At 41.8% G+C, this 21590-nt stretch overlaps 1 protein-coding gene across 2 annotated transcripts in view; it reads left to right on the top strand.

Annotated features, from left to right (window-relative positions):
• Positions 1–8160: 8160 nt before the first annotated feature.
• Positions 8161–21590, top strand: part of WDR20 (WD repeat domain 20) — a 51009-nt gene continuing 37579 nt past the window's right edge. The window contains exon 1 of one of the 2 annotated variants that reach the window (XM_033139492.1): positions 8161–8482. In XM_033139492.1, coding sequence (XP_032995383.1) covers positions 8219–8482 — 264 coding nt within the window. In that variant the 5' untranslated portion in view covers positions 8161–8218. Of the gene's footprint in view, positions 8483–19730; positions 19826–21590 lie in introns of those variants that run through there. The other variant, XM_033139502.1, reaches the window with a different exon arrangement.

Here is a 21590-nt window from a genome sequence, read left to right as displayed (position 1 = left end):
TCAACGCAAGCTGCAACCCTACCCACGCAGAGGAGAAGGCAGAGTACATCATGCCTGCAGTTCATAGGCAGGCATGTGTGTTGCCAGAGGCAACCAGCACACCCACTCCAGTCGATTCTATCTCCATCGCTGTCTTTTTAATTGCTTTCATTTGGTGAATTAGTTGCGTCCCTCCAAGCATACAGAATTAAGGAGCGGGAAGTTGAATCTATAAAGAACAGTAGAGATAATTGCATGTGAAATGTGCAAGAAACAGACTTGCTTTTCTGAGCTCCATCTCTGAAAAGATATACAAGGAAGGGCTGTAGCTCAGTGGTAGACCATGTGAGCTGCATGCAAAAGGTCCCGGCCGGGTTCAGTCTCTGGTTTCTTCAGGTGGGGCTGGAACTGGCTACACCTGCTTGAAACACTGGAAAACCACGGCCTTTCAAGTGACAATACTAAGATAGAAGGACCACTGGTCCGGTTAGGTATAAGACAGCTTCCTGTTTCAAGTATACTCAGATAATTAGGCATGAACCCTTCAAAGTAATCCATGATGGACACCCTGTGGGCACACAGCATGATGGACTTCCTTTTTCTGCTGTCAAAGGGAACACAACTTGGGATAAGAAGCGCTCAGGATTGCAACCATTGTTCCATGGCAGAATACTATAGGAAGAGTGTGGCTGTGTCTAGTGATGTGAGGTGAGAATATTCTCTGCTAGAAAATTCTACGGAGAATATTCTCCACAAACTGTAAATTCTGTGTTGTCTACACAGCAGCGTTAAATGTACATACCACATTAATCTATTATCCAAAAGATTATTCTTGAGAATTTAACATCAATAGGTAAAAAGGTAAAGGGACCCCTGACTGTTGGGTCAAGTCGTGGATGACTCTGGGGTTGAGGCGCTCATCTTGCTTTACTGGCTGAGGGAGCCGGCGTACAGCTTCCGGGACATGTGGCCAGCATAGAATCATAGAATCATAGAGTTGGAAGAGACCACAAGGGCCATCCAGTCCAACCCCCTGCCAAGCAGGAAACACCATCAAAGCATTCCTGACAGATGGCTGTCAAGCCTCTGCTTAAAGACCTCCAAAGAAGGAGACTCCACCACACTCCTTGGTAGCAAATTCCACTGCCGAACAGCTCTCACTGCCAGGAAGTTCTTCCTAATGTTTAGGTGGAATCTTCTTTCTTATAGTTTGAATCCATTGCCCTGTGTCCGCTTCTCTGGAGCAGCAGAAAACAACCTTTCACCCTCCTCTATATGACATCCTTTTATATATTTGAACATGGCTATCATATCACCCCTTAACCTTCTCTTCTCCAGGCTAAACATACCCAGCTCCCTAAGCCGTTCCTCATAAGGCATCGTTTCCAGGCCTTTGACCATTTTGGTTGCCCTCTTCTGGACACGTTCCAGCTTGTCAGTATCCTTCTTGAACTGTAGTGACCAGAACTGGACACAGTATTCCAGGTGAGGTCTGACCAGAGCAGAATATAGTGGTACTATTACTTCCCTTGATCTAGACGCTATACTCCTATTGATGCAGCCCAGAATTGCATTGGCTTTTTTAGCTGCTGCATCACACTGTTGACTCATGTCAAGTTTGTGGTCCACCAAGACTCCTAGATCCTTTTCACATGTACTGCTCTCAAGCCAGGTGTCACCCATCCTGTATTTATGCCTTTCATTTTTTTTGCCCAAGTGTAGTACTTTACATTTCTCCTTGTTAAAGTTCATCTTGTTTGCTTTGGCCCAGTTGTCTAATCTGTTAAGGTCATTTTGAAGTGTGATCCTTCACTTCAAGCTGCTTCTGGCAAACCAGAGCAGCACACGGAAATGCCGTTTACCTTCCCGCCGGAGCAGTACCTATTTATCTACTTGCACTTTGACGTGCTTTCGAACTGCTAGGTTGGCAGGATCTGGGACTGAGCAACGGTTTAGACTACAGCACCACCCACGTCCCCTAACATCACTAGGTACAGTATACAAAAATGGGGACATAACATCATAATTTAAAGCAGAAATGGGTAGAGCCAAGGAATGTGCATATCTAACTGCCCATGGAGGTATGGCAATGGATGTGAAATAAATAAAATACCGGTAGGTTGAGCTTGGGCAGTTGATTTGGTATAACACTAGCAGGTGTTACAAGCGTTTGCGTCTATGAAATGTTAGAGACTGTGCTTTAATGGACTATATCACGATAAGCAGCTTGTGCATGGAGCAAAGGCTGTTCAGGAACATTGTTATCCAACAGCATTAATGACTATTTATGGCACAGCTAGTGATGTTAAATTCTTTAGAATAATCGTTGCTTAGTCCCAGATCCTGCCAACCTAGCAGTCTCGAGAATATTCTTGATTAACGAGGCGTGTACATTTAAAGCAGCTGTGTAGATGACACAGAATTTACATTTTGTGGAGAATATTCTCCAGAGAATTTTCTATCAGAGAATATTCTCACCTCACATCACTAACTGTACCAACCAGCAAAGTGCAACAAGCATTCAGGGCTCTGTGCTTGAAGTTCTTATTGTATCACTTCTGCAGCATAGTTTTAATCATTCAGAAATCCCTCCGAGTTCAATAATAAAATAGTTTCCCCCCCCCCTCCACCACACACACCTACAGTCTGGAGTAAATATAGAGCACTCAGCTGTTGCCTGTATAAACCAAAAGAAAGCGGGAGGTAAGCTGCAGTAAGGGAACTAGGCGTTGGGTCTTGCCCAGAGTCTCTCTTGTTAACGGAAGGAGGGGGTAAATTATCCTGTCTTGCAACATGAACCACATTCACCAGAGGGAGCTAAAGTAATACATTCAGATTCTAATATTATGTGCAAATGTTCATGCTACACCAGAAACATTACAGCATTCCTGATTTTTCTATTGACATTTTATTCTATTAACATTTATTCTTTGCTATTTAGACACATTTTATAAAGTTATTATCATTTGGATAATCTATTATATGCATGCTGTAAAATGCGATACGGAATCTGTACCTTGGAACTCTGGAACGTGCTGCTGTGATGCCACATTTGCAAGGGGCCTAGCTTATAGTTTGCTACCAGGTTATGCCTATACTGCTCTTCCTATGGGAAATTAGTGAAATAAATGCTTTCAAGGTCTATTTGCTATTTACGATTGCCGGTTTCAGATTGTAACAAGGTTGCTGTGCTTGTTAATATGCTTGTTAATACACTATGTTCAACAGGGTTGAACAACATAGGGTTGTGCATATGATAACCTCAGGCAACTTCTGGGAGGTTAGTTGTATTAGTCTGTTGCAGCAAAAACAGTAATGAATTTTGTAGCACCTTACAGACCAAGCAATTTTATCAAGGCATAAGCTTTCACAGACTAGCGTCCATTTCAGGGGTAGGCAACCTAAGGCCCGGGGGCCGGATGCGGCCCAACCGCCTTCTCAATCCAGCCCGCGGACGGTCCAGGAATCAGCGTGTTTTTACATAAGTAGAATGTGTCCTTTTATTTAAAATGCATCTCTGGGTTATTTGTGGGGCATAGGAATTCGTTCATTTTTATTTTTATTTTTTCGAAATATAGTCCAGCCCCTCACAAGGTCTGAGGGACAGTGGACCGGCCCATGGCTGAAAAAGGTTGCTGACCCCTGGTTCATTTCATAGCTCAGTCAGCAGAGCATGAGACTTGTGGTCCCTTCTAATCCTACAAATCTATGATTCTATCTATACTATTTTTTTAATGATATTTATTAAATTTTTCCAAAAACAACAACAAATACAAACAAGAAACAAAAACAAAATAAAACTACAATACAAAACATCTAACAAAATAAAAACAAAAATAAACTTTCGTATTAAAAAATTTCACTTTCATCACATCTTTAACTGGACTTCCTCCTGTTTCCCCTTATTTGCATCCCTTAACCAATATTTCCCGTAACTTCCCAATTTAAATTTATCACATATTAATAAACCCAAAACCAATTCCAAATCTATTTCTACAATCTATAGTTTCCTAAAATTCACATTATTTAATTCAAATAATATATTTGACAGCCTATCCTTTTTCTTCAAACAAAAAACTAGTTTTAAATCTTACAATACTTTTTTAAATACAATTTAAATTTCCCCCATTATGATTCTATCTATACTAGCAGAAACTTATCTTTACATGTGTATTTTATATACTTTGATGTCAATAATGCCTTTCTCTGTTACCACAAACTGCTTGCTATAGAACAGGCATAGGCAAACTCGGCCCTCCAGATGTTTTGGGACTACAACTCCCATCATCCCTGACCACTGGTCCTGTTAGCTAGGGATGATTGGAGTTGTAGTCCCAAAACATCTGGAGGGCCGAGTTTGCCTATGCCTGCTATAGAAGCTGCTTCCCTCCTACAGAACTGCAAATGATAAACTGTATTTCACCCAGGTAAGCGGGGTTACGATTGCAGTTTTACTTGTAATTTTTAAAACAGGCACAAAAACAAGTCGGTTCCCCCTCACCCCCGCGAACATAGTGTATGTGGCATTCAGGACACTTGCATTCTGTAACCTTTATTACACAGATAGACTTGCAGCTATGAAGGTGATATTGTGCTTTATGTACTAGGTCTTGAAAGTGACAGTTTGCTTGAGATAAGTGCAGATCATATCACAACTGGATTCACAATGATTTAGCCCAGCTTTCAAAAATAATTCGCATTGGTTTGAAGGTTCATGAAAAGCAATGAAAGGAAGCTTACAGGTGGTTTTCCTTGGCTTTTTTGGAATTGGTTCTTTTGAGATAATTTTCATTGTTGTTGCAGATACATTGTATTATCTGTAGGTCCAGCCACGTAATAGACGTTCTAAAAAGTAAATGGCTCAGAATGTGACATGCAGTATGTTGCAAATACCACCACAGACCTTTGTACCCATTTCAGAAATCACAAGTCAGCAGCCACAATGGAGGCTATTGCAAGATAATAATAATTTAAATGTCCACAGCTATATTCCAAGGAGAAGCACCATCCAAACTCAGGACACTATTTATTTCCTATATTATTGTCCTGTTTTCTAGACTATTATCTCCAAAAGCAGATCACTTAAATGAAAACACACACACACACACACACACAGAGAGAGAGAGAGAGAGAGAGAGAGAGAGAGAGAGAGAGAGAGAGATAAAAAGCATAGGCCCTGATATCAGGCTTACAAACTCAAAACGTAAGACATACAAGGGAAGGTGAGTATATATTGAGTATATATTGAGCAGAAAGATCAGACTTTCAAGGCCGAAACAGTGGTAAACTGTAAGAATTTACATCCAGTGGATTGTGAAATTATTTTATTAAACAGCAGCAGTTCCTCAATGGAATTGTACATGCCCATTATTATTTCTGAGGCTTACAGATCCAGGTACCGTCTCCAACAAATTTCAACAGAAATCTGTTTTTCTCCTGCCTGCCAATTTATATCTGCCAATGTCTTATCTGATGGCCTTTCCTGGGCAGCCAGGCCATTCCTTTGAGATTGTGATTACTTAATTTCTGAGACAATGGGAAGGTTCCCTCACCCCCTTCCTCCTTGCAGATAAACATTTGAGAGTCAAAATGGTGTTAGGAGTCAAAATGGTGTCAGGACTGTCTGCCTCAGACATGTGGCCTTGTTTTCTTGGCACACTTATGAATATATATATATATATGACCTTGATATTCTTACAACAGGGTCAATATCATTTTGGGCTGAAAGACGGAGCCTGTTCACTTTTTTCTGGAGACTCTTCTCTCTCTCTCTCTCTCTCTCTCTCTCTCTCTCTCTCTCTCACACACACACACACACAAAGGATCTTGCTATTATGAGGGTTTAAAAAAGGGTGGAAGAACCACGTAAAGTTTAGAATCATAAGTTTAAAGGGACCACAATGGTCTAGTCCAGGCATTCCCAACCTGCGGCCCTCCAGATGTTTGGCCTACAACTCCCATGATCCCTAGCTAACAGGACCAGTGGTCAGGGATGATGGGAACTGTAGTCTAAAACATCTGGAGGGCCGAAGGTTGGGGATGCCTGGTCTAGTCCAATCCTCTTCTATGCAGGAATCTCAACTAAAACCTCCAAGACAAATGGCCATCGAAACCTCCACTTAAAAACCTCTGTAATAGGAAAAATCTGCCCTTATTCCCTTATGGGGTACACAAGAGCCCTTGCAAAGTCCTTTGCAGGTTCTCCATTGGTAGGAGTAAAAAACAGAGGCCAACCAGAGAAGATTGAGAAGCAAAGCAGCTAGTAAGCTTGATCTTTATTGAAGCTGTTGCAACAGCGGTGATTTTCAGGGAACAAAGCAGGCATGCTCTTATAAAGATATTTCAAAATCCCTCCTGGAGTCTAGCCCACCCCCAGAAACACCATCCAATCAACAGAAGAGATGTAACCCAAGACCACTAACCCCCCCCCCCCCCCAATACATCAGAGCTACATCACAATTTGGGATGGTCAGAGGAGGTAACTTGGGAATTTTCCACACTTGTGCCATCTCTCCTTGACCCCTCCCAGACACACATTTCTGCAAAACAAAGGTTTCCTGCCCTGGCCGGTAGGGCTAATGGCTGTTCCTTTGTGAGGGAAATGGCCTCACATCATCTGGCCCTCAGGCAGAGACTTCTCACCTCCTCCCTGCAGATGAAAACACTTGGCCAGCTAGGAGTCAAAATGGAGTGAGGCCTGTCTTTCTGTGCTGTTTTCAGACATGTGGCCTTATTTGTTTGGTACATTAATAACTATTATTATATATATATGAAAGACCTTCAAATTCTTACAACACCTCCAATGAAGGAGAGTTCACCACCATCCAAGAGAACCCACTCCACTGTTGAACAACTCTCACCATAAGAATGTTCCTCCTGCTGTACAGTCAGAATCTCCTTTATTGCAACTTGAATCCATTGGTTTGGGTTCTACCCTCTGGAGCAGGAGAAAACAAGCTTGCTCCATCCTCCATGTGACCGCCCTTAGCCACTGGAAGATGGCAGTCATGTCTCCTCTCAGCCTTCTCTTTTCCAGGCTAAACATACCTAACTCCTTTAACCGTTCCAGATCCTTTATGATCAGGGTCACCCTCATCCGCACACATTACAGTTTGTTAACTTCTTTCTTAAATTGTGGCGCCCAGAACTGGACACTACTCCAGGTGTGGCCTGACCAAGGCAGAATAGAGCAGCACTATGACTACCCTTGATCTAAACAAAATAAAAAAAAATTCCTTCCAGTAGCACCTTAGAGACCAACTAAGTTTGTTCTTGGTATGAGCTTTCGTGTGCATGCACACTTCTTCAGATGTGCATGCACACGAAAGCTCATACCAAGAACAAACTTAGTTGGTCTCTAAGGTGCTACTGGAAGGAATTTTTTTATTTTTTATTTTGTTTTGACTATGGCAGACCAACACGGCTATCTACCTGTAACTACCCTTGATCTAGACCCTATACTTCTGTGGATGCAGCCTCTAATATAACTGCCCCCCATAGCTCCTTTGCTGGAAGCAACAATACAAACCACACAGTGAAAAAACAAAAGCCTACCATACGCATTCCTTAAGCAATGAAGAGCATGTGCAGAGCGCTTTCCCCTAGATTATCATGATCTATTTACTTACACTCCGCCTTTTCCCCTTACGGGACTCACTAGAGGCGGCTTAAGAGAGAGAGAGAGAGAAAGCAATAATCTCCTCAAAAGCTAGGGGGCAAATCATTTTTTTTTAAATCGACATTTATATCATTAAAACTATATCCATATATAAAATCTACGAAAGCCATACGAACAATTTCAAAAAAACACAACAGCAGGGCACCAGCCCTTTAATTAACAGCAGCAGCTCCGCCCCTTTCCTATCTCCTTGCACGCCTCCTGCCAGCCTTTGCCCTCCTCACTTCTTCCTTATCTCTCATTCTCCGCCCCCTTCCGCTCCGGAGGCTCCTCCCTCTTCCCTCCCCTCTTCCTACCACCTGAAAGCTTTGCCTCGCCCCGCCCCGCCCCTCCGCATCCCCAAACGGGCGCAGCCGGCGCACGCGCAGCGCCGCGGTAAACAAGGGGTGGGGAGGGAAAGGCCTGAGGCCCCGCCCACATCGCGGCGTGAACGTTCCTCGGGCTTCCCTTCCCTTTTGCTTTCGGGCAGGGGAAGCAAGCTTTCCCCCTTTCTCGGCGGCGGCGGCGGCGGCGCTGGCGCCTGCGCGCTGGCCTCAACATCCGGGCACTGGGGCAGGATGAATGCTCCTTTCCAAGATGGCGGCGGAGGGAGGAGGGAAGGAGATGAACGAGATTAAGACCCAGTTTACCACCCGCGAGGGGCTGTACAAGCTGCTGAGCCACTCGGAGTACAGCCGGCCCAACAGGGTGCCCTTCAACTCGCAGGGCTCCAACCCCGTCCGCGTCTCCTTCGTCAACGTCAACGACCAGAGCGGCAACGGCGACCGGCTCTGCTTCAATGTGGGCCGGGAGCTCTACTTCTACATCTACAAGGGGGTCCGCAAGGTAAAGGGACGGGAAGGGGAGGGCGCCGCCCCTCGGAAGGGGCCGCCGGCGGCGCGCTGAGGGAGGCGGCGCGGCCTGAGGAGGGGCGCTCGGGGCTGGCGGGGTGGCATGAAGGGGTGCCCGGCCCTCACTGGCTGGGCTCACCCTCGCCGAAAAGCTGCCTGACTGGCGTAACCGCCTCTGCCGCGCGGGAGCTGTCAACAAACACGTTCCCCAAGCTTCCTTTTAAAAAAGGGGTGGGGGTGGGGAGAGAAATCCGTTAAAGGGTCCCCCCACCCCTTGTAGCTTTTTTGGGTGGGTGGGAGGGAGGGAGGGAGGGAGGGAGGTAACTTTGAGTGGTTTGGAGAGCACTAGAGGTGTCCTTGCCGGGCTCAGTAGTATAGGGCAGGTTACACAGGTCTATCTTAACTGCTGTGGGTTTTCACTTTGGATAAGGTAAAAGCAACTGGAAGCGGGGAGGCGGAAGCAAGACCTTATTTTATTTTATTTTTATTTTTTGCCTTGGAAGGCTTTAATGTAACCTGCCCTCTTGACAGGAAGCACAAAAAGGTGTCTCTGGAAGTATGTGTGGGTGGACTGCTGGGTACCTTTAAAAAGTTGGCTGCCATGCTCTTTGAGGAAGAGCAATAAAATAAGAAGGATGGACTTCTTGTTCTGTTGATTTACTTTTTTATTTTAAGAAGTTTTGTTAGCTAAAGCAGTATTGATCATTTTGGTTTTCCAGGAACCTTGTGCTGTAAGGTGAATGTATTTACCCTTAAACAAAGCTGGTCTATAGCAGGCCTTCCAGCTCTCTATTTACAGGACAAATGAATTCTGGATGTGTTCATTTTCATTCACTGTCTTGTGAGATTTTGGGAGGAGAAAATTATTTTGTCATCATTGTGTCAACACCCTTTTGAGGTGCATGTAGTTTGCAAGGCTTGGTTTTAGCTAGGAAAACTGGGAATTTTGATGTAGAAAGTTTACAGCAGTGTCCTGCTTGATAGTGAGTTTTGGTTGGGAAATGTTTTCAAAGTAGTGAAGATTCTTGTGTGTTTAATGTAAGCGTAGGTGCTTATATGACATAGTGTAATAGAAACAGCTCTTAAGAAGAGCTTGCTGGATCTGGCCACTGGCCTAACTAGTCCAGCACCTTGTTCTCACAGTGGCCAGCCAGATGCCTGTGGGAAGCCTGAAAGAGAAGGGACAAAGTTTTTTTAGCCATTCACTTGATATTAAATAATATGTAATCACAGTTAAGTTTATTTGGATAGTTTGGAAAGTTTGCACTTTCATCTGTGAGTTGAGTGCCTGACTAAATCATACAATATCATATTAATGAACATAGGCATGTGGAGAATAATAATAATAATAATAATAATAATAATAATAATATCAGGTACTGCTGTATTATATTGAAATGCCAGTTTCCTACTCAGTAGTAACACAATGAGTTAAATTGCCAGTGAAAAATAAAAAACTCTAGTTGAGGATCAGTTTGCAATAACTAGCCCTACAGACCTATTTTTAAGTAACCCTAGGTAGCAGGACCAGTGGTCAGGGATGATGGGAGTTGTAAGGCCAAAAACATCTGGGGACCCAAGGTTGAGAAAGGCTGCCTTAGATCAACTAAAGCCCAAATCTTGTACACATGCACCTGTGCATTATATTGATGCAAACCTTTCATTTCAAAAGGAGGAAACAGAGACCTTCTGACTATATACAAATTAAGTGGTGTGCTAATTAATATTGGCAATTGAAGCTTTGTGGTTTCATTTCATAGCCTGATGAAGTTATTACCACATCTTAATTGCTTGAACTTTATAGTTTCTATGGCTCTTCTGTCTGAGATTCAGTGCCCTAATACATAATTAAAACATTAGTTCATCTTTCCTCAACAGTCTGGTCTATACTGTTTTAAGATTCATATTCAGTGTAACATTTGTTTGTTCGCTTCAGCCAAAAAAAAGTTCAAGAGTGGCTTTTAGATCACTTTATTGAAGAAGAAAAAGAAGAAAGCTTCTACTCTCATGCTTACACTTTAAACAGACACAACACAGAAGTAAAATGGATAGGGATGGCGAAGTAATAAGCAAACTTGGCTATAAGTTACTTGTTTTTCTCTACTGACAAGCTGGGGTGAAAAAGTTCAAGGTGAGAAGCGGCAATAACTTGCTGGTCCATCAACTGCATTGGTGGTGTGGCCCTACCTCTCTCCACTTTCCTCCATTGCTGCAACTGGATATAATGGCTGCTGCCAGGTGACAGTTGCTGAAGGAAGGAGTCTGGCTCCTCAGTAGAGCTGTCAATGACCACTCATGCATTCCCTTGTTTACAACCAAATGCTACTCATGGGAGCTAATTTTCAAGATGGCCCAGTCTCTGAGTCATTACATTTCTGTGGCACCAGTTATCACAATTGTAAAATATGGGGGAAGGGGTGTGCAGTTTGGAAGTAGGACAGAGATCTTGAAGTGTTGTCAAACTAGCAGTAAATGGTCAACAAGGAAACCAGTATATTTTGTTTGGCTTTCTGAAGCCGTTTAGATTCTCCCTTTTGATTAAAAGAATAATGTCATACTGAATGAATGACAGTAAGCTCTGTTGAGAAACATCTAGTATATTTCAGATCCAGCTGTAAATATTTTGAAAGGCAGTGCAAAAGTCAAGGAATACTTTAATTTAGCAAGTTGGCTAGAGCGTTGTATAGCCTTAAAAAGTGCTTGAATCTAAAACAGTATCTTAGTTGGCAGTGCTCAGATTTCTATGTTAAGAAATTGATGTTAAAGGTCCTGTATACCTGAAGGAGCGTCTCCACCCCCATTGTTCAGCCTGGACACTGAGATCCAGCACCGAGGGCCTCCTGGCGGTTCCCTCACTGCGAGAAGCAAAGCTACAGGGAACCAGGCCGAGGGCCTTCTCGGGAGTGGCGCCCGCCCTGTGGAACGCCCTCCCATCAGGGGTCAGAGAGATAAACAACTACCTTACATTCAGAAGACATCTGAAGGCAGCCCTGTTCAGGGAAGTTTTTAATCTGTGACATTTTAATGTATCCTAATATCTGTTGGAAGCCGCCCAGAGTGGCTGGGGAAATCTAGCCAGATGGGCGGGGTACAAATAATAAAGTATTGTTATTATTGTTGTTGTTGTAGTTTTTGCTATGCATGGTAATCTTTGATACAGGCATTTTGTATGATAGGCCTTTTTGGTTTTAGTAATAATTAAATGTTTTAGATATCTTTTCAAAGGAACTTACAGGGTTCTGTTTTTTCCTTGAAGATAGCTATGGAAGAAGAAAGTAGAAAATGTGAAACATTATGTTCTGAAAATGAAACTTTTAGTTAGAATGCAGCAATCATGTACTAAACCAGTGATGTCAGGTGGACATCTTCAAAAACAGTGAACTTTTTCCAGTGGATGCCAGTTGCAAAAGCAATATTAGGCAAGCTCAGCAGTTTAAAAGTTGTAGTTAATGTTTTTCAGAAGATTATCCCTATCAAGCATGAGAGAGAGAATACATGCATTTGTAAGTGGCAGGTGCAAGGGAATAAAAACAACATGTTGACCATTTTCAATACCCTTTTGCCTTAAATTTAGAAAATGTAAGGTGAATACATGCTACTGTGATTAAATTGTAGAAGTATTCTAAAAGAAATGTCTACATAATATATCATTCAAGCCACTTCAAGTGTGCTTGGTAGGATAATTTTTTTTGGAGTGCTTTTATCTTTGTTTACTAAATGGAAGTAAAATAAACATACTAAACTAGATCACTTTCTGTGGCATCAGAAAATTTCCCAGTGCAAACTGAAAAATTTCCAGAAAACCGGTGTAATGGTTAGAGTATTTGACTAGAACCTGGGAGGCCAGGGTTCTGATCACCACCCATGGTTCTGATCACCAAAGCAGTTCACTATAAGAGATACAAGTTAGTGTGGTTAGGAAGTTGCTGAGTGAAACACTGAGTACAAATTCTCCTTGAATCATCCTATTTGTGGTTTTTGGATCCCAGCTTTTGAATCTTTTTTTGCTGATTACCGTAGGCTTGAATGATGAATTGTGACCGGGTGGAGATCTCTGGATGCCATGCTGCTGACTGGGGAAAGCAAAATGTCACTTAGAGAAGGATCTGAAATATTTTCCTTGAAGCTTGAATTTGTTTTATTCTGGATTGTTTTGCTTGATGTTTTAATGTATTGTAAGTAGCTTCGAGATTTGTTCTATAAAATATAAAGTGGTATAGAAATGAAATGAACAACAACTTCAGGGGGTGGGGGGTGGGAATGGTGCCTAGATATGCCATTGTGTCGACCATAACATAAGTTATGCCATTTGGCGATTTGATTATATATCTGAGTTTCTAATACTGTTCTGAACTCTTTGGAGAAAGAGTAGGAAACAAAAATATCAAAATAAGTGCTAATTGAAAAGATAACCAATTTTATAGCTCTATACTACCCCAAGAATCATCAGGCTCCCCCCAGATATTAAACGTAAGCATTAAAGAACTAGTTAATATATCCAACACCCATGTACCAATCACCTGTGAGTAAATTCGTATTTTCTATTTTGCTGAAATTATGCAAATTATCTTCATCATTTGACTTTGTCATAGCTTGTTTGTAATTGTTAGTGGCAAACACTCATTGCACATTGACAATGTCCTGTGGGAAGTACTGGTGTTCTAGGGTGCATATTAAGGCTGTTGTCCTATTCCCAGTTGCCTAAGAGTACAATTATGTTTAGTGGTTCTTACTTTTGAGCAGAACTGTACAGGACTGCACTGTAAATATCACTTTAGGTAGATTACCTATGCATTGACCCACTCTGTATTTGCGTAGTGCTTTAAAAAGTATTATAGGGTAGATTTTCCTTCCATTTAAATGTGTATGTGAATCCATATTGGATTGTAATCCATATAGATAATTGAACTATGTTCTTGTTACTTCACAACATGGAATATATGTATGATCTTGCATTGGTCTTTAAATTTATTTGTCTGGGAGGTGAGGAGTGCTTTGTTTGTGTGCATGTGTTGGCCTTAACTTTAGATGTCTTGTAAAGGGTATGTGACTTTGCTAAAATGTAGAGGTAGCCAAACAGAATGAGATACAGGATATTCAAGTACCTGTATTATAAACCTGTGGGAAGATGTCTACTTTCTGAGGGGCCTGTCCTTAACTTTCTAGTCTGTTAAGACAAAGTGCTGATAAATACTGCTCTAGAAGTTGCATCTGTTAAACAATGAATTGATCTCTTTTTTTCTTGCAAAGTATTTAAAAGTCTTAAGCTATTCTGTCATACCAACTGCAATGATACATAGAAATAACAGTTCATGTATTATGATAAAAGCTTTTGTGTGCCAGAGTCCACGTCATCAAATATATTTATATATTTTATTACATTTTTATCCTGTTCTTCCTTCCAAAGAATCTCAAGAGTGGCAATATCTGAAGCATAATATTTGTCAGGCCAGGCATACACATGGTTCAGGAGAAATGGAGAAGACAGCGGCCAGAGGGAAACAAAAGGAAACTTTTGACTTTGAAAGCATGTGCCACAATAAATTGGTTAGTCTTGAAGGTATCACAAGACTGTTTTTACTGCAACAGGCTAACATGGCTGCTACTCTGGAAGTATTTGTAGAAAGGCCATGCTTCTGTTATGCTTGCCTCTTTTCCGCATTTGAAGTTAGATGTGTGTCCAACGACATAAGTGGAAGTGAATTTTTTTAAGCCAGCTTTGTGAGTACTGAGGACTAAGGGATCCAAAATACATGTCAGAAATATGGTAGTGGGAGTGCGGGTTTCTGTTTTCCCATCCCTGGGACTGTATGTTTTATTTTGCTTTGTCACAGATAAAGCAGTAGACCCCTGGACTAATTAATTTATTCTAAATTGCCCTTCTGTCAACCCTGTAAATTTCATGTACCCAGCTGCAACTGCCATTGGCTCCCTTGAATATTCTTGAAGTGTGGATTACTGCAGGGGTGGATTGACCTGGTCTTGTGTCTATTTATTTTCATGTGCATCATTATGATCCATGGTTGAATTTAAAATTGACAAAACAAGAGTGCATACTTGGGATCTCTGACCAATTAAGGCATAACTAATCTGTTTTAAGCAATACTTGGTATGCGCCATCACTTTTTGCCAGAATCCTAACAACCAGTAGGTCCTAGGCAGATTCCCAGAAACTGGCCAGTTGTTCACCAGCATAGCCTGTCTTTTGCCCACCCTTGGATTACTGGATGACATCTAGAAAAGTTTGCTTTTTAAAAATTCTCAGACTGACGTATCAGATTGCTATATGGTTTACCAAATATTAATTTTTAATGTAATGTCGCTAGTGTGGGAAGGTTAACAATGTTAATGGCTTAATCATATGAAGTTCTTGACCTGCACTGAGGCATGGCAAATGATTGTCTAATTGTCTTAGTGTAATACATCTTGGCTTTCTGCATACAGGATAACTAATTTAACATGAAGTAAAGAGTTGCCTGATAAGATGCTTGCTCTTGGGTTAAGAGGCAGATAGCCTGTCATTTGTACCTAGATGTGCTGAGGTACAGTTAAAGTGACAAACAGAAATACTTCAGTATCTTTGGCTTCCAGAGTATTGTACCTGATGGTTTCTCCTCTTTTGTTGGAGTTGAGATGATTTGTTATCTCTGGATGCCTTCACTGTCCATGCAAATTAAGTGTGAGGTACCTCTGCCCCTTGGGCCCAACTGCGCCTCCCCACTGGCCCATCAGGCCATTTTGGCCAAACATGCCCACTTGCATGATGCCTGTGGGGCAGGAAAAACCTAGCTCAGCTGAAAGGGCATTTGAAAGCGCTGTTGATTAGCTTGTCAACAGTGTCTGAAAAGTGCTGTGCAGATAGCACTTTGAAAGGGGCTTCTGAAAAATCCTGTAGGCAAAAAAGGTCACCAGATGCCATTGTGATGCCAGGTGATTGACATGTGGATGGCTCTGCCTAATTGTCAGACTTGACCTTTAAGGGATGGGGGGAGATAATGATAAAGCTCTCTGACCAGGGCCAGTTCCTCACCCCTGATGTAAACAATAGTTCTCTATGAAAGCAAATTTATGGTATTGTGTCCACTACTGCAACTGGATGAAATGTGTAAAAATGGTCTTGGAAAACAATATGGCATAGGCACTCTAGATGTGTAAGCAGCTTGCTGCATAATCCTATACATGCTTACTCAGAAGGAATATAGAAGTACCACTGTCCTAAGCAGGGCTAATTCACAAATATAGATAGGACTCGCTCATAAACGATCTAGAGTTAGAAGTGAGCACTGGTCAGGCTTGCTGATGATACTAAATTGTTCAGGGTTGCTAAAACAAAAATGTGAAGAGCTCCAAAAGGACCTCTTCAAACTGACTGAATGGTCAGTAAAATGACAAGTGCAGTTCAATGTAAACAAGTGCAAAATGATTCATATGGGGGCAAAAAATAATCTTAATTTCATGGGGTCTGAACTGGAGGTGACAGACCATGATTGAGACTTTAGGGTCATGGTAAATAACTCGATAATGATTATGTGAACCCAATGTGCAGTGGCTATGGAAAATGCATAGTGTCAGACTAGGATCTGGGAGATCAGGGTTCAAATCCTCACTCACAGTCATGAAGCTCACTAGGTGACCTTGGGCCAGTCACAGCCTCTTAGCCTACCTCACAGGGTTGTTGTAGGGATTAATTTAGGAGGGGGGGTGAACCATGTACTCCTTGGAGAAAAAGGTTGGATATAAATGCAATTTACTAGCTCTTAAGAAAGCTGGAGGTGCCAGTCAGATGACAGTCGTCAGTCTGACATCCAGAGATCTCCACGTCATCGAAATTGGATCTGTGCTGGTTGCAAAACGCGCTTGGTGCCTGGGGAATTTCAAACACTGGTTGGGGTACCCTCCAGAACAGCATGAGAGTCTCTCCCTGCAGGAACCTCCTCCTGGATCTCAATTCCTTCTGTCAACGGGAGCCTTTCCAGTTATGAAAGGGCAAGTCTGGATCCAACTGTCTTGTTAGTTTTAGCCAAAACTACAATTTTTCACAGGATTATAAGGATTTATCAGACCAGGCTTTTACTTTTATAAGGATGCTTGAGAACTTTTGTGAAGCTTTTTATAGTGCTTTTTCTGGAATGATTATACTCAATCGTGTTACTGCTGTTTTCCTGCATTTCAGTCATGACTTCAGACAGTTTGTGGCTAGTGGTTCTCTTCTTGCTATTTAGAAAGGGGGCAGTAAAGTTTAGTAGTTTTTATTGTATGTAAATTGCATTTTTGGTGTTTCAGAACAGATAACTATAGTAATACTCAATTCCTCAGTTGGTTTCTGGGTAGTAATGTTATCAAGTGATTTCTCTTGCTAACTGCCTCCACTGTGTGGGGAACTCTGAGCTCAGTTGCAATTCTGATTTCTGGAACATGTTCTTCTAACTTCAAGATTACATAAACTGAAGTTTAGAAGATGGGATATTTACAGTATTTTCTCCCTGCATTTCTGAGGTCACCATTTCTGGTAACATGGTTATTAAGCTAACAAACAATGGAAAACAGCCTAGAAACTTAAAAAACAACAGCCCTACAAATCCATTTTTCATACAGCATCCACAGGATGGCTAAATCTGTGGCTGTATTCAGGATAGAGTTGATTTGTCTATTAAGTATGTTAACTATTCTGCTATTCTAATACTAGAGGGTGATCTTATTTAATACGGGGATGTGGGACCTATGGCCCTCCAGATATTGTTGGACTCTGACTCCCATCAGCTTGCTGGGGCTTATGGGATCGAGAGTCCATCAAGGCTGCAAGTTCCCCATCCCTGTTTTAATATAAAGGTATGATTATTTCCTCTACCCACACCAAATTGGTAGAATTTAACACCTACAGCCCTGGATTCTGGCATCCTTTTTGTAGAGATGCCAGAGATTTCATATGGCATCTTCTTCATGAAAGCTTGGGCTTTACTAGTAAGCTATGATTTTAATTCCTTATCTCTGGGCTTGGTTGTGGTCTCCAGAATACTCAGACTAATTTGTGACTGAGGATATGTGCAACTTTTTGAGCTCTATAAAGATGTTCACAGCTTTAAAAATATGTACCGGGTATTTGCTTTTCAAAATCAGTTGTCTGATGAAAGCTTTTGTTTGGGGGCTAAATTAGATATAACGGCAGCAGTCACAAGTGTTCTCTGTGTTTGCCCTACTAGCATATGGAATGGGGTGTGTCTAATTTAAACATCAGTCTCAGGGTATTTGGTACGAGCCACACATTAGGCAAAAGGATTAGTACAAAATACATGTGTGCCCTACATTGTGACTGATGTGCAAGCAGTGAAGTGTTAGGGTATGTTGTAAAAATGACTTGCTTCTTAAACCTTTTTGAAAGTGGGAGAATAAAAATGGACGCTCCTGATCCTAAGCATCTAAGCTCAATGGAAGAGGGGTTTTGAGATCTGAAGCTGTGAAGCCTGAGAATTACATGGGCAGATTTAAGAACTCTGAAGGCAAACAACCAATAATTGTTATAGCTTTATTGGTTAATAATCAGACTTCACTGTACTGGAACTATTCAGACATCCAGCTGGCTGGAAGAACTGAGATGTAAAAGAAAACTATCTTGCATATCTTTAATAGGCCAGTGCTGTGGTCTGTGAATGAAATATCTATGCAAACTAAAGAGGGTAGTCTTCATTTTTTTCTCTTTTACCTTGAGACGGTTGAGTTGCAGTTAGGAGAATGTTGTTCTTGACCTCAGCTGTTAATAATGTACAGTGCCTATTCAGAAACTGCAAAAATGGTATTTATAAAATTGCAAAGTGAGTCAGGCCATGAGGCTGCCTACAGCTGAGGCTTGCATAAACAAACAAGGATACAACACAAATTAAATACACCACTTGTGTAAACATTCTAGGCTACAGGGGCACCAAGAAGTGGAGAACTAGCAAACTAGAAATCATAACTCTAACTTGGGGGCCCTCTAATGTAGGTGGTGTTGGACATGCACTTGAAATCCTTTTAATATTTTGTATTGCATATTTAATACTGAATTTTATTCTTTTAATTTTTGTGAGCCTCTTGGGAGAGTAAGTGGTTTTTGGGCAGCCCTACAATTATTGTAAATTGAAATCTTTGGGTTTTTTTTTTAATGAATTGTTTTAACTGAGGAAATACAGTAAAAAATTACCACCACTACCAGAACCCTGGAAACTATAGCTTTGTAGTTGTGCCATATATGCATCCCCCACTTGACTCCATATTAATTCAGAAAAATAACTACTCCTTGGCACCATAATCACTAAATTTATACTTGTTCTTCTGCAAGGAGACAAACTCCCTCTTAATTTCCTGTACAGTTGTCCACCAGCTCTTAGCCTAAATCTTATTAGTGCACTCAAAAGAAACACATTGGACTTGCATGACTACCATATCTTATATATCACTAGTAATTGACTGTATTGATTTCCAGCTGTTATGGTTTGGTTTGGTTTGGTTAAGGCATAGTGACCAAAGTGTATTTTGGTGCCTGACTACCTACAAGATATAGCACCTTCCTTTCCCTGCTTCACTCAAACTTTAGTTTTGTCATTGCATCTTAGTTGGATGAACTGTAGTTGCTTCCACCCAGGAATTGCTTCCAAACTATTGCTCCAGAAGGTTTGGATGCAGTTCCTGGTTTGCAGTAGCCATAGCTTTTCAAGGCTGGATTTTGCAGCAAGCTACAAAAGGGAGGAGGAATGCCCCCCCCCACCAAAGTTTCTGAACCATGGCTTGATAATGATATCTGAATTGGATTGGTGAAATGTCAAGCTTTGCTAAAACATAACTTGCTTTGCCAGTGAGGGATGGATTCAGCTAACTGGTCCCAGTATCACGAGCCCATACAAGGACTTATTGCAGTGACATGGGGCATACCCCCTCCTCTCCCACTGTGTGCTCCACCAAATTGGTTGCTGTGGGGTGGGGTGGGCAGGATAACTCCCACATCAGCATGCGGGGGAAGGAGATGGGAGATCATTTCATTGGGCAAGCAGAAATGCTTGCACTGATGGGTCAATCTTCTTAGTGCTGTGTTATACATAGAGAGAAATCTAGTAGATTATAGCCTGCTTTTTGTCACAAGTCCTCAAAGCAACTAACATCTGCACACTCAAGAAACAAAACAAAAGCAGGAGCTGGATCGGGTGCCAGTTGGTGTCAATTGACTCTGAGATGGGATGTGGGAAAGACAGCCTGACAGGAGTAGACCCTGATGTTACCCTTGATTGCTTGCCTCACTCTATCCATAGAAGAGATCACCTCTGTCCTTCATTTCTGCCATGCCACATATCTTCTCTTGCCAGAATTGGTAAGTGGTGCAAAACCCTACTCTTATCTAAATGCCATTATTGAGCTTGAAACCAAACTATTCTTGTAAATCTGTTTGGCTTAGAACACTGTTGCAGGATTGCTGAGGATTGCACATGTGACCATATCCATATCGTCTTTTCATTGTGTGTATATATGTTGAATATGTGTTGCAGGCTTTGTGTAGCTGTGTTGTGGGAAGTGAATGAGAGGATCATATGCATCCTTTTATTTGGCTCAGATAAAGTATAGAAGGCTGTTTTGTGTGGAAGGGTGTGTGTACTTGCACCTTGTCTCTTAGGGGCGGGCCCCAGAAATTGGCACAGCAGTTCTGTTTACAACAGCTGATGGTGCCAGCAGCTGCTTTAAACCCTGCATGCTAAGAAAGTTTTTCTCAGGAGACAAAGTCCCTGACAGATGCAAGACCTGCCCTGGTATTGGGTGTGCATGTGAGCAGGTGAAGGGAGGGAGGATGCAGTGAAGAAATATCTTTATGCTCCTGAGACATGCCAAGCTTTCTACACAGCCAGTTCCAGATTGCTCATGCCCATTCTGTAATTATTAAGGCAAAAGATGCACTGAATACTTCTTCATTGTGGCTGATAACTCCTCATCTAAAAATGGGCTGCAGTTCCTTTTTATTTGTTAGGATGCAGAAGAATTCGTTTTTTATTCTCTAAATCTGTGATGCCTTAGCAGGGATAGGATGAGAAAACTTTCTGAAACGTGGTCTCATTGACATTGTTTTCGTTGTATTAAGCAGCAATAGAGTCCAATTTAGATGTCATGCCAAAACAGACTTTTCATTACCATACTGTATATCTGGTTATAGAACCTTGTTCCTTTTCTGAATCAGTTATCTCCAAGAAGTGACTGTCTAAACATCCTGCACAAACTGAGAACCCTTATTCCAAGAAACCACAGATTCCCTCAGCTTCATACCTTTTCTCATTTAAATCTTTAAAGGATCAATAATCCCTTAACCTAGAGATGTGTCAAAGAATGGATGTTCCCATGATAAACATGTTGCTAATGATTTTGAGGTTGCAGTTGGTGGCAAGCATATATAATATGATCTCTTCCTTCAGTAGAAACCTTTGAGGCCACCCAGTATTTCTCCACAATGACACAAGTTAGCATCTCACAGACTAGCTTCAATCACAGCTATTGCATACTCTCCTCAAGGATCCTGAGAAACCACATGTGGCCATTCCACATTGTCTCTGGCAACAAGAAACACAGTGAATGTGGATTCATATGCAGGAGCCATTCTTACAGTGCCCAGAAGTTCCAAAACTCAGATGGAAATACTGTACTGGAAAGCAAAATGAAAAATGGCAAGTGAAGAAAAAGTTCATTGCCTGGAATAAGTTGTGAGGTGTGGTTGATGTTAAGATGGTGCATCTGTTGCCTTGATTCACTACTAAGTCCATGTGCAAACAGGAGTGACAGTCACATGGACAGTGGTCCATGTCAGATGGCACAGATCATTTTGATGGAGGACAAGGATGAAAATGGCTGAGAACAGCCAAGCCATTCAGACCTCTCAGCTCCCTTTTCCAAATACTTGCATTGTCCTGAGGCCAGGAAATGAGTTTCATTAAGAGCTAAACTTGCAAATGTTGCTTCCACCAAAGCTTCACTCATCAGCTTCAGGGGTTATTCATACCTTATAATAGTCTCATGGCTTGCTTCCATGTTTTAACTGGGTTTGGGGACTGGGTCATCCTGAGAATGGAGGCAGAAACTCTCCCAAGCCAGCATTG

Source organism: Lacerta agilis, chromosome 1, assembly GCF_009819535.1.
Source record: "Lacerta agilis isolate rLacAgi1 chromosome 1, rLacAgi1.pri, whole genome shotgun sequence".
NCBI lineage: Eukaryota > Metazoa > Chordata > Lepidosauria > Squamata > Lacertidae > Lacerta > Lacerta agilis.
Note: the sequence above shows the minus strand (reverse complement) of the source record. Positions and strands in the feature narration are given on the sequence as shown.